This window comes from Penaeus monodon, chromosome 14, assembly GCF_015228065.2.
Source record: "Penaeus monodon isolate SGIC_2016 chromosome 14, NSTDA_Pmon_1, whole genome shotgun sequence".
NCBI lineage: Eukaryota > Metazoa > Arthropoda > Malacostraca > Decapoda > Penaeidae > Penaeus > Penaeus monodon.
The window spans coordinates 1,334,361-1,349,806 of record NC_051399.1 but is presented as its reverse complement, the minus strand read 5'-3'; the positions used below and the strand labels follow the sequence as shown (position 1 = coordinate 1,349,806).

The window sequence follows — 15,446 nt, the reverse complement described above, 5'->3', positions numbered from 1 at the left end:
AACTTGTTTTTTTTTTTTTTTTTTTTTTTTTTATTTATTGTTTTTGTTCTTCATCTTTCTCTTCTTTTTTCCCATTTTGTCTCTGTTCTGCTTTATTGAAAGTTCTCCTTTCCAGCTATAATTTGACTGTATATAGTGGCCAGATTTTTTCTTTCTTTCTTTTTTTGTAAGAAATACATCCTGTTTTTGTACGTGAAAGTTTTCATTCATTCCTGTAGATTTGAGGGCAAGTTTTATATTTCATGCTATAATTCAGACGGCAATGTCTTTGTGGTAATAATAAGAGTGAACTTTTAATGTTCTATGATGGTAATATCTGTCCAAAGCAGTTAGTAGTGTAAGCACGTCCTTGAATTTACTTAGTGAAATAACCTTGCCCTTGCAGTGATTTGTTGAGAGGAAGATGATATTATTCATTTTTATGAACATATTCTATTTTTTTTTTGTTACTAACGTCATTATCACTATCAACCATCAATCATTATTTTATTTTTGTTATTATTTTTCTTAAGAAAGAATTCTGATTTCTTATATTTATATTTTAACGACTGATAAGACTGAAATGGTGAAAGAGGAGCACATTATTTGAAATAAACAGCATTATATAAGAAAGGAATATTTTACAGTGAAGGAATAGAGAAAGCCTTCTTTCGGAGGCTATATTATTATTATTATTTCATAGCGACTTAATCGTTAATGTTTAGGGCCTACTGGCATGGTGTAACCGACGTGGTTACCTTGTTTCATATCTGGCCAGACCCATACCCTTTTCCTGGATTAAGTCTGTGCTGCTAGCCATATATTCACTCCTAAAGTATGTATACAAGAATTAAGAACTGTTCATATGTATGGTGTACTTATGTATGATGTACTTATATGTGAAGGTAAGACAGTATGTTTAGTAACAAGTACGACAGTATCTCATATCTTGTATGACGTCAATTTACAATTTGTGCAGGAATCTGTATTTATACATTCATGTAATTTTTTTTTCTATTAATTATCTGTTCTATGAGTAATGTCATCTGTCAGGATATCTATATTATTGATGGTAATTGTGGTACATTTACCATGTCTCTTATGTGTGAGCATACTTTATTAATTTGTATATGTAAGAGGATATGTTGTTTTTGTTGCAGAATGCCACATAATGTGTTGTATTAAATTTGGAAAATCCCCAAGTAACATTCATTAGAATTAATATAACACAAGTTACCTCATGCAGCCAAATAGTGGAAACACTATCATCGTTCATTTACAAACTGTGGGGTGTGTAACTTATGCATAAGGAAAATTACGTGTAGTGCGATAGTGTGAATAAGGAAGTGAAGGACGCAGGTGCGCTTGCGACAGAAAAGAGCGACCAGGCGGATGATGGCATGTTCATGTGTTCCTGAATAAATCAGCCTAAACCTTGCATGCTGTGTCTCACAGACTTTATTGAGGAATGTGGAGAATCTGCGTCAAATAAGTTTAGGAATTCAGTTAACTGTGTTTCTCATAGTTTGTATGATACAGAGAAAGTGCAAAGACTATAAAGTGCTATAAATACACTACAGAATATGTATGCAACACTAGAATATTAGAAGGAACGACCCTATTTAGAAGGAATGACCCAGTCTAGAATGACTGACACAGTTAAGAAGGAATGGCCAAATCTTGACGGAATATTCAATTAGGATAGTCAAAAAGTCACTTGCCATTTATGTAATTCTTGTATTTCATTGTACAGTACTTTTTCCATCTTGCTTATCACAACAAGGCATTTAATTCTCCACTGAGATGTTGAAAAGTAGGATACAGCACTGAAATATTTCGACTCCTTTTTCATCCTGAAAGTTGAAGAAAAAAAAGTTGATGTAGAAAAACGGAATAAATCAAGATATATTTCTGTGCATTTCGTTACAAATAGTCGTCCTTTGAACACAGGACAAGAAAAATATAGAAGGAATATAAATGTAGAATTAATATAATCAATGTAAATGTAGAATTAAACGAATAATTAACATAATGATTTTGTCATGTCTTGTACTTACATTCTTTTAACTGTACAGAAAGATCAAGAGCGTAGAAGTTTTATGTACAAATGTTTTTCTTGCATTTCAGAGGCTCAATGCAAATGCCGTCCATATGCTCGTGACCGTCACATTTCTCGCCGGCAGCCTGTCAGGGAGAAAGGTGTAAATGATGACATAGATGGCTATGCGTGGAAATATTATGCATGAACATTTATATATATGTATATATTTAATGCACGTATGCATATACTTATACATACATACATACATATATATATATATATATATATATATATATATATATATATATAGACATACATATACACATACATACATACATGCATATATGTATACACAACCACATTTACCTACATATGTACATAAGTACATATATACAGACACGCAGTCACACACACATGTATCTACATACATAAGTATGTGTGGTAGAGGTGACGATCTCTGGCAATCTTGCTAATCTACGTTCAAATCTCGCACTGCAAGTCGAAGGTAATCAGCCATTCACTGGACACAGGGGGTAATTTAGCGGCAAAAATAAACAGACAGCCAAAATTTCACTGAAATCACAGTCCTAAACTATTGAATATTATTATTATTACACATTCGCACACACGCACCGCCTTCACACATAAACACAAAGGATGCGGAGAACCCTTAAATGCAGTCTATAACACGCAAAATCAATATCAACATCACACACGTATCCTTGTATTAGGCTCACCCTCAAGCAGACATCGCAGCAGTTGCAGTGTTCACGCTGGGTGCCGTGGGTGCAGTCGGCTGTGCTCGGACAGGAGACGGTGCTGCAATCCTCGCACTTGTGAGCCTCGGTCCTGCAAGCACCATAGGCATCATATGTGAGAGTGGAAAAAAACCGTCATTCATTAAAGATGAAACGTGTTTAATGGCCTGTTTATTCAAAAAAAGGGGAAAAAAAGAAGAAATATCCATGACATTGGGAAAAATGAAACAAGAAATTAAAGGCATCGTACACCAAGGTCTATATCTTTGTCCTATATTGAGCAGAATTTCCCCCAAAGGACCCCTCACTCCCCGCCCTAGGACTCACCCGCACAGGAGGGCGAGGAGGACGACGCCGGCGAGGAGGACGAGAGAGGCGCGCATGGTGGTGGTGTCTGTACGGCGGCTGATGCACGACTGGCTTGGCTTCCTCGCCGCCTCATGGTACTTATTCCAGTTTTTTTTTTTTTTCTTTTTTCTTTTTTTTTTTTTTTTTTTTTGCTTAACTGCTTCCAGGAATTTTTTTTTTTTTTTTTTCAGGGATATACGCAATGATCTTTTGTCTCGTCTTCTTAAATAGGAAAATATTTTGATGTACAGTACATCAGGTTTGAACTAGATTTAGATACACGTAAAGCCTTGAATATATATTGATATAGACAGATATAAGTATTTTTGTGTCTTTATAAACGAATACTTTGGTGGTATAGTATATCTATGTATAACTATATTTTCTTGATATCTAAACTGATGAAAGTTGATTTTCATTTCAAGTACATCTATTGTAGCACGCGGACACACACTTAGTAACCCAAACCCATATGTGCAAAATACACAAATAAACAAATACACACAAATACATAACCCATGTACTCGGAAAGAATACGGCAAATGATATGAGGCTTTTAAACTGCTTGTGACTTTAGCATTTCAGTGTAGGAACGATAAGAAATGGTAGATTAATTAATTTCTTGCTAATGATCAGAAGGAATTCAAGGTAAATGCGTTAAATTGTCATGTAACTTCATCTCATTACAACTAACCAGTAAGGGTTTGGTTACAAAAGGAAGAATAAAAATTGATGAGAATAAAGAGAGAAATGTACGTCATTTACAATAATTAAATTCTGTGCAATGTATCCGGTTAATGTGGTTGAATTGAATTATCATTGCCATATTTTTTATTCTATCAACTCGCACATGCATAGATCCACACAGAACACACAGGCACACACCACACAGAGGACAGCATTTCCATTGAGTGTTTTATGGGATATGGTGCTACCAGCCTTTTCAAGCCGGCCAGTGACAACCCCAAGAAGAAGAAACCGAGGAGGCCTGCGAGGAGGGAAGGGGTGACTGTGGGGCGCAGGAAGGGAGCGTCTCACTTTGACTAAACTGGGACCAAATAACAGAAAAATGTCAGTCAAATAAGATTTCCTTTCATGTTTTTATTTTTATTTTTTTTGTCTATATTTTTAACATCATGTTCTTTTTTTCTATTTCCTGTTCTTTTTCTTCATCTTTCTCTCTTTTTTTTCTCTCTCTCTTTTGCTTTACTGAAAGTTCTTTCCAGCTATAACTTGACTGTATGTCGTAGCCAGATTTTTTAAAAAACAATATATCCTGTATTAGTATGTGAATTTAATTCATCCCTGTAGGTTTAAGGACAAGCTTCATCTTTCATGCTATAATTCAGAAGGCAATGAGTTAGGGGTAATAAGAGTGAACTTTTGCAGTTTTATGATGATAATAGCATTCCAAAGCTGTTAGTAGTGTAAGCACGGCCCTGAACTTGCTTTGTGAAATAACCTTACCCTCTCGGTGATTTGTTGAAAGATGCTATTATTCATTATAATGAACATGTTTTTTTTTTTTGTTACTATCGTCATTATCATCACGAGAACCATCAGTCATTATGTCAACCATGGATTACGGCCAATAAGACTGAAATGGTGAAAGTTGAGCACATTATTTGAAATAAGCAGCATTGCATAAAAAAGGAGTATTTTACAGAGAGAAGGAAGCCTTCTTTCAGAGGCTGTTTTATTATTATTATTATTATTATTATTATTATTATTATTATTATTATTATTATTATCATCATCATTATTATTATTATTATCATTATTATTTAATTGCGACTGAATCGTTATGTAGGGCCTACTGGCATGGTGTAACCGACGTGGTCACTTTGTTTCATATCTGGCCAGACCCATACCCTTTTCCTGGATCAAGTCTGTGCTGCTAGCTATATATTCACTCTAAAGTATTTATACAATTTATATTAAGAACTGTTCTTATGTATGGTGTATTTATATGTGAAGGTAAGAAAGTATAATGTTTAGTAACGAGTACGATAGTATTTCATATCTTGTATGACATCAATTTACATTTTGTGCAGTAATCTGTTATACATTCATCATGTAAGGTTATTTTCTATTATTTATCTGTTCTATGAGTAATATCATCTGTCAGGATATCTATGTTGTTGATGGTAATTGTGGAACATTTACCATATGTGTCTCTTATGTGTGGGCATACTTCATTAATTTGTAAGTGTAAGAAGATATATTGTTTTTGTTGCAAAGTTTCACATAATGTGCTGTATCAAATTTGGACAATCCCCAGTAACATTCATTAGAATTAATATGAAAAAAGCCCTCTACTGCAGTCAAAGAGTGGAAATACTAGCATCGTTCATTTACAAACTATGGGGTGTGTAGCTTATTATGCACAAGGATAATTACGTGTAGTGCGATATCGTGAATAAGGAAGTGAGGGACGCGAGTACGCGTGTGACACAAAAGAGCGACCAGACGGATATTTGCATATTCATGCAGATATGTTCCTGAAAAAATCAGCCTAAACCTGGCATGCTGTGTCTCACTTAGGCATCTTACACAAACTTTATGAGGAATGTGGAGAATATGCGTGAAATAAGTTTAGGACTTCAGATAACTGTATTTCCTTTAGTGTGTATGATACAAGAAGAGTGCAAAGATTATGAAAGTGCTATAAATACACTACATGTGTATGCACCACTAGAATATTAGAAGGAACGACCCTATTTAGAAAGAATGACCCAGTCTAGAATGACTGACACAGTTAAGAAGGAATGGCCAAATCTTGACGGAATATTCTGGTAGTCAAAAAGTCAATTGCCATTTATGTAATTCTTGTATTTCATTGTACAGTATGTATTTTTTCCATCTTGCTTTTCACAACAAGGCATTTAATTCTTCACTGAGATATTGAGAAGTAGGATACAGCACTGGAATATTTCCTCCCCTTTTTCATCCTGAAAGTTGAAAAAAAAGTTGATGTAGAAAAACGGAAGAAATCGGGATATATTTCTGTACGTTTCGTAATAAATATTCGTCCTTTGAACACAGGACAAGAAAAATATAGAAGGGATATACATGTAGAATTAATATCAATGTAAATGTAGAATTAAATGAATGATTAACATAATGTTTTTGTTAAGTCTTGTACTTACATTCTTTTAACTATAAAAAAGGATGAACAGCGTAGAAGTTCTAAGTACAAATGTTTTTCTTGCATTTCAGTGGCTCAATGCAAATGCCGTCCATATGCTCGTGACCGTCACATTTCTCGCCGGCAGCCTGTCAGGGAGAAAGGTGTAAATGACATGGATGGCTATGCGTGGAAATATTATGCATGAACATTTATATATAATATATATATATATATATATATATATATATATATATATATATATATATGTGTGTGTGTGTGTGTATATATTTAATGCACGTATGCATATACTTATACATACACACACACACACACACACACACACACACACACACACACACACACACACACACATATATATATATATATATATATATATATATATATATATATATATAGACATACATGTACACATACATACATGCATATACGTATACACAACCACATTTACCTATATATGTACATATATACAGACACGCAGTCACATGCATCTACATACATACATGCGTATGTGTAATAGAGGTAACGATCTCTGGCAATCTTGCTAATCTACGTTCAAATCCGGCACTGCAAGTCGAAGGTAATCAGCCATTCACTGGACACAGGGGGTAATTTAGCGGCAAAAATAAACAGACAGCCAAAATTTCACTGAAGTCACAGAGTCCTAAACTATTGAATTATTATTATTACACACACACTCGCACACACGAACTACCTCCACACATAAGCACAAAGGATGCGGAGAACCTTTAAATGCAGTCTCTAACACGCAAAATCAACAACATCACACACGTATTCCTGTATTAGGCTCACCCTCAAGCAGACATCGCAGCAGTTGCAGTGTTCGCGCTGGGTGCCGTGGGTGCAGTCGGCTGTGCTCGGGCAGGAGACGGTGCTGCAATCCTCGCACTTGTGAGCCTCGGTCCTGCAAGCACCATAGGCATCATATGTGAGAGTGGAAAAAACGTCATTCATTAAAGATGAAACGTGTTCAAAGGCCTGTTTATTCAAGAAAAAAAAAAGAAAAAAGAAAAAAAAAGAAAGGAAATGCCCATGACGCGATAAATTGAGCAGAATTTCCCCCAAAGGACCCCCCACTCCCCGCCCTAGGACTCACCCACACAGGAGGGCGAGGAGGACGACGCCGGCGAGGAGGACGAGAGAGGCGCGCATGGTGGTGGTGTCTGTACGGCGGCTGATGCACGACTGGCTTGGCTTCCTCGCCGCCTCATGGTACTTATTCCACAGTCAAGGTCAGATTTTTTTTCTTGCCCTCTTGCTTAACTTCAGTTGGTCTGTTCTTTTTCCAGGAATGACTTTTTCAGGGATATAAACAATTATTTTTTTTTTAGTCTCGCCTCCAGAAATAGGAAAATATTTTGATGTACATCAGGATTGAACTAGGTTTAGGTAAAGCTATAAATAGATATATATAGATGTATTTGTGCCTTTATGAACGAATATTTAAAGGGTATAGTATATCTACTTAGATATCTCATATTTTCTTAATATCTAAATTGATGAAAGTTGATTTTAATTTCAACCACATGTATCTGTTTCCATGTAGCGCGCGGATAAACATTCAGTAACTCTAACACATACATACAAAATACACAAGTAAACAAATGCACACAAATAAATACATATCCCATGCACTCGGAAAGAACAAGCAAATACTATGGGCCTTCTAAACTGCTTGTGAATTTAGCATTTCAGTGCAGGAACGATAAAAATTGGTAGATTAATTTCTTGCTAATGATCAGAAAGAATTCAAGGTAAATATAAGTTAAATTGTTATTAACTTCAACTAATTACAACTGACCAGTAAGGGTTTGATTACAAAAAACGAGAGTAAAACCTAATAATAAAATGTAAAGTATTTTTCTACGTAATCTATAATATTAGATTCTGCACAACGTATCTGGATAATTTGGTCGCCTTGGTATCGACATCCTCACAAAGTGATGAATAATCATTGCCATATATTTTTTTTCTGTTAGCTCATGCACGAATAAATCTATACAGAAGACACAGAAAGGACAGCATTTCCATTAAGTGTTTTATGATATATGGTGCTACCAGCCTTTTCAAGCCAGCCAGTGGTCGCTGAAGATCACGATTAAATAGTCTTCCAGTTCCTCTTCTTGTCAGCAACGAGGAGTCAAGTAGTGACAACCCCAAGAAGAAAACGTGACGAGGCCTGCGAGGTGGGAAGGGGTGACTATGGGGGCGCAGGAAGGGAACGTCTCACTGTGACTAAATTGTGAACAAAATTACAGAAAAATGTCGATCTAATAAGATTTCTTTCCATGGTCTTTCTCCCCCCCTCCTTTTCACTTCATGTTATTTCTTCTTTTGCTATTTTTTTGGTCTCTCTCTCTCTCTCTCTCTCTCTCTCTCTCTCTCTCTCTCTCTCTCTCTCTCTCTCTCTCTCTCTCTCTCTCTAACTCTGTTCTGCTTTATTGAAAGTTCTTCCCAGCTATACCTTGAGTGTATGTTGTGGCCATTTTTTTTAAAACCAAGTATGGCCTTTTTTGTATGTGAAAGTTTCGATTCATTCCTGTACATTTAAGGGCAAGCTTTATCTTTCACGTTTAATTCGGAATGCAATGTCTTAGTGGTAATAATTAGTGTGAACTTCTGCATTTCTATGATGGTAATATCTGCACAAAGGGATTAGTAGTATGGGTACGGCCCTGGATTTATTTCATGAAATAACCTTTGCGGCGATTTGTTGAAAGAAAAATGCTATTACTTATTCTTTTGTTACTAACATCATTATCATCAGCATCACCATCTACCATCAATCATTTATTAATTTATTAATATTATCTTAATGGGAAGAAAATTCTGATCTCATATATTTCATTTTTTGAATCATGGATTACGACCAATAAGACTGAAATGGTGAAAGAGGAGCACACTATTTGAAATAAACAGAATTATGTAATAAAAATATTTATTGCATAGAGAGGGAACAGAGGAAGCCTTCTTTCGGAGGCAGTTTTTATTTATTATTATTATTATAATTATTATTATTTTATTTTTATTTATTTATTTATCTTATTTTTTATTTTTTTTTTGTATTTCATATCAACTGAGCCATTAATGTCTAGGGCCTACTGGCATAGTGTAACTCTGCCTTTTCCTGAGATAAGAAGTCTCTGCTGCTAGCCATATAATCACTCTAATATCTGTATACAGTTTATATTAAGAACTGTTCTTATGTATGGTGTACTAATATGTGAAGTTAAGAAATTAGAGTGTTTAGTTTCAGAGTATGACAATATCTCATATCATGTATGACATCAGTATATACAATCTATGCAGGAATCTGTATTTACACATTCATCATGTAAGGTTATTTTCTATTATTTACCTGTTCTACGAGTACTATCATCTGCCAAGACATTATATTATTGATGCTAACATTTATAATATCTTATGTGTGAGCACACTTAATTTGCAACTTTAAAAAGATATATTGTGCTTGCTACAGGATGTCATATGTGTTGTATTAAACTTAGACAAACCCTAAGTGACATTCATTACAATTAATAAAACACGAGTTCTATTAATGGAGCAACTTCCCTAGCCCTCTTGAGTGGGTGTGGATCCAAACTCTCCCACTTGTAGCGGCACGACCCCGCAACCTGAAGCTCAGCATACTTGCCAGGTTGGGTCACATCAGATCCTTGCTCTTTGGATTGTGGGCTCCCCTCGTTTCCTGCGCTCTTGCACAGAGATAGTGTATTTAAGCCGCAGAATCAGGAACCGAGATCAACATTCCCCGATCCTTCAGCAGACCACAACGACAACAGCAGCAACTCAGGACTGCACAGTCCTTAGCCGACTAGGGAGCCCCCCGGCTTTCCCGTTGCAGTACCATCTACCATACACTGCAGCCAAAGAGCGGATACACTGGCATCGTTCATTTACAAACATTATTGAGGAATGTGGAGAATCTGCGTCTGATAAGCTTAGAACTTTAGTAAAACGTGTTTCCTTTACTGTGTATGACTACACAAAAGAGTGCAATAATTATGAAACTGCTATAAATACGCTACAGAATTTGTATGTGAAACTCTGGAAACTCATTAAGGACTGCAACCTAAAGGCAGTAACTGCTGAACAATATCACCAGGAAATCGTCCGTGATGCTTCCATCAATGGCATTGCTTCACCCCTGATATGACAACGTCTTTTGGAGAACAATACACTTGATTTAGAAAATGCCTATAGTCAAGCCTATTCACTGGATCTGGCCCAACGTAATGCTGATGCTTATACTTCTCCAAGTGTGCCTATTGCTGCTGTTATTACACCCTAACAACCTCAGTCTGAAGAGATTGCACAACAGGATCAGACACTTGCCACTGCTTTACTGTAAAACGAAATATTTCTTCCTTGGCAATCTCTGCAGGGTATTCTTTAGTAGGTTTAAAACTAAATGATGGGTTAACCCTCAATCCATGTTGGTTGGTTCATAGAATGACTCCTTATTGTTCCTTATCTGCAGCTTCAGTGGAAAAGCCATCTCTCTTTACTAATCTGTCTACAAAATCCAGGAGTTTCAGTGCTATTGATTAAAGAATCTAGTACTTCTCCATGGCGTGCTCAAGTCGTAGTTTTGAAAGACCTAGCTAACAGACATAAAAAGAGACTGCAATCAATCAACTTAATTAGAATTAGATGCCTACCCATTACCAAAGACTGAAGATATGGCCAATAATCTACAGGATCAGACACTTGCCACTGCTTTACTGTAAAACGAAGTAATTCTTCTATTGCAGTCTCTGCAGGGTATTCTTTAGTAGATTTAGAGCTCAATGATGGGTTAACCCTTAATCCATGTTGGTTGGTTCATAGAATGACTCCTTATTGTTCCCTATCTGCAGCTTCAGTGGAAGAGCCATCTCTCTTTATGAATCTGTCTACAAAATCCAGGAGTTTCAGTGCTATTGATTATAGAATCTAGTACTTCTCCATGGCGTGCTCAAGTCGTAGTTTTGAAAGACCTAGCTAACAGACATAAAAAGAGACTGCATTGATTATTCCCAATCAATCAACTTAATTAGAATTAGATGCCTACCCATTACCAAAGACTGAAGATATGGACAATAATCTACAGAATCAGACACTTGCCACTGCTTTACTGTAAAACGAAGTAATTCTTCTATTGCAGTCTCTGCAGGGTATTCTTTAGTAGATTTAGAGCTCAATGATGGGTTAACCCTTAATCCATGTTGGTTGGTTCATAGAATGACTCCTTATTGTTCCCTATCTGCAGCTTCAGTGGAAGAGCCATCTCTCTTTATGAATCTGTCTACAAAATCCAGGAGTTTCAGTGCTAATGATTATAGAATCTAGTACTTCTCCATGACGTGCTCAAGTTGTAGATTAGAATTAGATGCCTACCCATTACCAAAGATTGAAGATAATGAAAGTGCATATCACCAAATTAAGTTGAAAGAATCTGATAAGAAATTTACTTTTCCACTGACTGAACAGGCTATGGATGCTGTCACTCAACTCAAGAAACAACTAGAATATGCCACCTTTCATGATGAAATTTGCCTTTTGTGGTTGAATGCCTCTGATGTAACCATTTCAGATGCATTGCTTTATGCCTAGGAATTTACAGGGTAGTAAGTTACATTACCCAGCAGTGACGAAAGATGACACAGCCATAATAGAAGCAGGTCAGAAATGGAGTCACCTGCTAGGTCGGCAACACTTTATAGTAGTCTCTGATCAACGCTCAGTTGCCTTTATGCTTAATAACAGGAAGGGAACCAAAATAAAGAAAAGTAAGATTTGAGTATGGAGGATGGAATTAGCTTCATTCAGCTATAATATTTACTGTCGCCCTGGTAAAGAAAATGTGGCTCCTGATACTCTGACGAGAACATTTTGTTGTTCGACCAATTCATCTTTAACTCATAGATGGACAGATAGATATCCACAATGGTTTATGCCATCCAGGAGTATCCCGCTTGCTACATTTTGTGAGATTCAAGAGCCCACTTTTTTTCAAATGCTACAAGTGTTACATGCAAAGTTTGTACTGAATTAAAGCCACAGTTTTATTGTTCATTCGATGAGAACCCTTATCAAAGCCACTCAACCTTTAGAACGCCTAAGCATTGATTTTAATGGACCATTACCATCTTCAGCTCGCAATGTATACATGTTCACCATTATAGATGAATATTCCAGATATCCTTTTGCAGTTCCTTGTCAGAAAATGCATACGTCTACAATCATCGCTTGCCTTGAACAGATATTCACTCCTACTGAAATACCTGCATACATTCATTGGACAGAGGTGCATCATCTATGTTTCAAGAACTGAGACATAGTAACTCTCTACCATCGTGGTTGTCTGTACCAGGACCAGAAAAAGCATGATCCAGTAAGTGGCAAGGTGGAATTAATGGACAACTTATGCTAGTATAAGGTATCCAGATGGACGCTAATCTACAGTATCAGTTAGGGATTTAGCACCTTTTCCTAAAGAATTTGATGTTAGTAATGTAGAGTCAAGCATTATACCTGACAGTAATCCATTACCTACAGTGCAAAGTACAGAAGAACCTGTCTCCTAGTTTCACATGTGAATTGAAAGAAATGGGTTTGTAAGAGCTGGAACAAGAAAATGTATTTGCTCTATCAAACCACCTGATCGATATAGGTGGGACTAAAGCTTCAACTTATAGGATCTCAACTTTGTGTTCTGTGATAAAAGGACTGTTTATCTTCATTGATAAAATGATCATTTATTTTCAAGGAGGGAAGAATGCACTAATATCTGAAAGTACAATGTTTAGTACAGAGTACAACAGTATCTCATATCGTGTATGATATCAATATTTACAATCTGTGCAGGAATCTGTACGCATTCATTATGTAAGGTTATTTTCCATTATTTATATGTTCTATGAGTAATGTCATCTGTCAGGATATCTATATTATTGGTGCTAATTGTGGGACATTTCCCATAAGTGTTTCTTTTGTGTCAGCATACTTAATTTGTAAGTTTAAGATATTACAGAATGCCACATAATGTATTGGACAAACCCCAAGTGATTTTCATTACATATGGTAATGGTATAAATCAGAAAATTTAAATAGCACTTTTAAGAGTATGTGAAAAGAAAGAAAGAAAAAATAGTAAATTGAATTCCAGGTGAAGCCAGGGATAACATAGGCTGTCCAAATGCAGCCTATTCAATATTAGAACCAAATACAATACAACAGGCAGCATCTTACTGTTTACATAAGTTTAATATATCCTATATTATGCAGCTGAGATTCTTTACATATGCATTTTCTACCCATTTACCTTCATTTTACTTATAGCTTTGTTACATAGAAATGCTATATACTGAACTGACAAAAACTGTAATTTACAACGTACTCTGTAATATCGTTTGGTTTTCTTTATTAATGTTTAGTGCATTTGCCTCAAGACAAAGAAATAACAGATTGTATTCAAATCCGCATTATCCTCGATTAGGAGTGACAAGTTAGAGTATGAGTATATAAATTCACTTCATCAGAATCTTGCTGCATGTCTTATTGTTCTGTTCAACACTAGAATGTTAGAAGGAACGACTCTTTAGAAGAAATGACCCAGTCTAGAATGACTGACACAAGAAGGAATGGCCAAATCTTGACATATTATTCTGTTAGGATAGTCAAAAAGTCAATTGCCATTTATGTCTTTTTAATGTCATTCTTGTATTTCCGTGTACAGTATGTATTTTTCCATCTTATTTTTCACGAATAACAAGGCATTTAATTCTTCATTGAGATGTTGAGAAATAGAATTGATGTAGTAAATGGAAAAAAACGGGATATATTTTTGTGCATTTCATTACAAATATTCACATGAACATAGTACAATAAATATATAGAAGGGATATAAATGCAGAATCATGAATGTAAATGTAAAATTAAACGTATCATTAATATGATGGTTTCCTCATGTCTTTTACCTACATTATTTTAACTGTACACAAGGATAGGCAGTGTAAGTAGTTCTAAGTACAAATGTTTCCCCTGCATTTCGATGGCCCTTTGCAAATGCCGTCCAGGTGGAAGGGGCCGTCGCATTTCTCGCCGGCAACCTGTCGGAAGGTGTAAAATATGACATGGATATTTATATATTTATATATGTTTGCATATATTTATATATATTCATATATATATATATATTTACATATATGTATATATATATATATATATATATATATATATATATATATATATATGTTTATTCATATTATATATATATATCTATTTATATGTATATATATTTATTTATATATGTATATATATTTATTTATATATACGTATACAAATACATATACATATATCTTTAAATACATACATACGTAATATATACATACGACACACACGCGCGTACACATACACATATAAGTATGTGTGGTAGAGGTATCGATCTCAAGCATTCTTGCTGAGCTGCGTTTAAATCCCGCACTGCCAGTCGTAGGCAACCGGACATTCCATGCACACAGGGGCTAATTAGGCCGCAATTTCACTGAAATTACAAATCCCAAATTATTGAATTATTATCATCACACACACACACACACACACATATTAAAACGCACGCACCCCTCCACACATAAGCACACCGTACGCACACACACACACACACACACACACACACACACACACACACACACACACACACACACACACACACACACACACACACACACACACACACACACAAAAGGGATGCGGAGAACCCTTAACGCAGTCTCTAACACATAATCATCACACATCTATGCTCGTATTTGGCTCACCCTCAAGCAGACATCGCAGCAGTTGCAGTGTTCGCGCTGGGTGCCGTGGGTGCAGTCGGCTGTGCTCGGGCAACTGATGGTGCTGCAATCCGCGCAGTGGTGAGCCTCGGTCCTGCAAACACCATGCACAATAGGCATCGTATGAGAGTGGAAAAAACGTCATTCGGTGAAGATGATTTGTGTTCAAAGGCCTGTTTATTCAAGAAAAAAGAAGAAAAAAAAATGCTCATTAGACTGAGGAAAATGAAGCGAGAAACCAAAGGCATCCTACAACAAGGTCTATATCCTTGTCCTATATTGAGCAGAATTTCCCCCAAAGGACCCCTCACTCCCCG

The 15,446-nt window shown here is 35.9% G+C and overlaps 3 protein-coding genes across 3 annotated transcripts in view; all 3 read right to left on the bottom strand.

The window, feature by feature from the left end:
- Nucleotides 1-1,696: 1,696 nt before the first annotated feature.
- Nucleotides 1,697-3,251, bottom strand: LOC119580775 (single insulin-like growth factor-binding domain protein-1). Its single transcript, XM_037928883.1, has 4 exons — nt 3,106-3,251; nt 2,758-2,869; nt 2,037-2,163; nt 1,697-1,832 (listed from the first exon to the last, which is right to left on the bottom strand). Exons 1-3 carry the CDS (start codon nt 3,159-3,161, stop codon nt 2,077-2,079), a joined length of 255 nt encoding a protein of 84 aa, XP_037784811.1. The 5' UTR covers nt 3,162-3,251; the 3' UTR covers nt 1,697-1,832; nt 2,037-2,076.
- A 2,469-nt stretch (nt 3,252-5,720) lies between these two features.
- On the bottom strand, nt 5,721-7,534 carry LOC119580774 (single insulin-like growth factor-binding domain protein-1). The gene is made up of 4 exons (XM_037928882.1): nt 7,392-7,534; nt 7,088-7,199; nt 6,276-6,402; nt 5,721-6,077 (listed from the first exon to the last, which is right to left on the bottom strand). The coding sequence occupies exons 1-3, from the start codon at nt 7,445-7,447 to the stop codon at nt 6,316-6,318; spliced, it is 255 nt and encodes an 84-aa protein (XP_037784810.1). The 5' UTR covers nt 7,448-7,534; the 3' UTR covers nt 5,721-6,077; nt 6,276-6,315.
- A 6,452-nt stretch (nt 7,535-13,986) lies between these two features.
- LOC119580773 (venom protein 302-like) overlaps nt 13,987-15,446 on the bottom strand; it is a 1,625-nt gene continuing 165 nt past the window's right edge. Inside the window, exons 2-3 of the mRNA XM_037928881.1 lie at nt 15,112-15,223; nt 13,987-14,406 (exon numbers count right to left, since the gene is read on the bottom strand). Of these exons, the coding sequence (XP_037784809.1) occupies nt 14,320-14,406; nt 15,112-15,223 (199 nt within the window). The 3' untranslated portion in view covers nt 13,987-14,319. The remainder of the gene's footprint in view (nt 14,407-15,111; nt 15,224-15,446) is intronic.

What these genes read in the sequence shown, in the direction of transcription:
- LOC119580775 (XM_037928883.1), bottom strand. Translation starts at nt 3,161, where the DNA reads ATGCGCGCCTCTCTCGTCCTCCTCGCCGGCGTCGTCCTCCTCGCCCTC. An exon ending in CTCCTCGCCCTCCTGTGCGG is followed by an intron (nt 2,870 to 3,105) that starts GTGAGTCCTAGG and finishes TGGTGCTTGCAG; the next exon opens with GACCGAGGCTCACAAGTGCG. An exon ending in GCTGCGATGTCTGCTTGAGG is followed by an intron (nt 2,164 to 2,757) that starts GTGAGCCTAATA and finishes TCTCCCTGACAG; the next exon opens with GCTGCCGGCGAGAAATGTGA.
- LOC119580774 (XM_037928882.1), bottom strand. Translation starts at nt 7,447, where the DNA reads ATGCGCGCCTCTCTCGTCCTCCTCGCCGGCGTCGTCCTCCTCGCCCTC. An exon ending in CTCCTCGCCCTCCTGTGTGG is followed by an intron (nt 7,200 to 7,391) that starts GTGAGTCCTAGG and finishes TGGTGCTTGCAG; the next exon opens with GACCGAGGCTCACAAGTGCG. An exon ending in GCTGCGATGTCTGCTTGAGG is followed by an intron (nt 6,403 to 7,087) that starts GTGAGCCTAATA and finishes TCTCCCTGACAG; the next exon opens with GCTGCCGGCGAGAAATGTGA.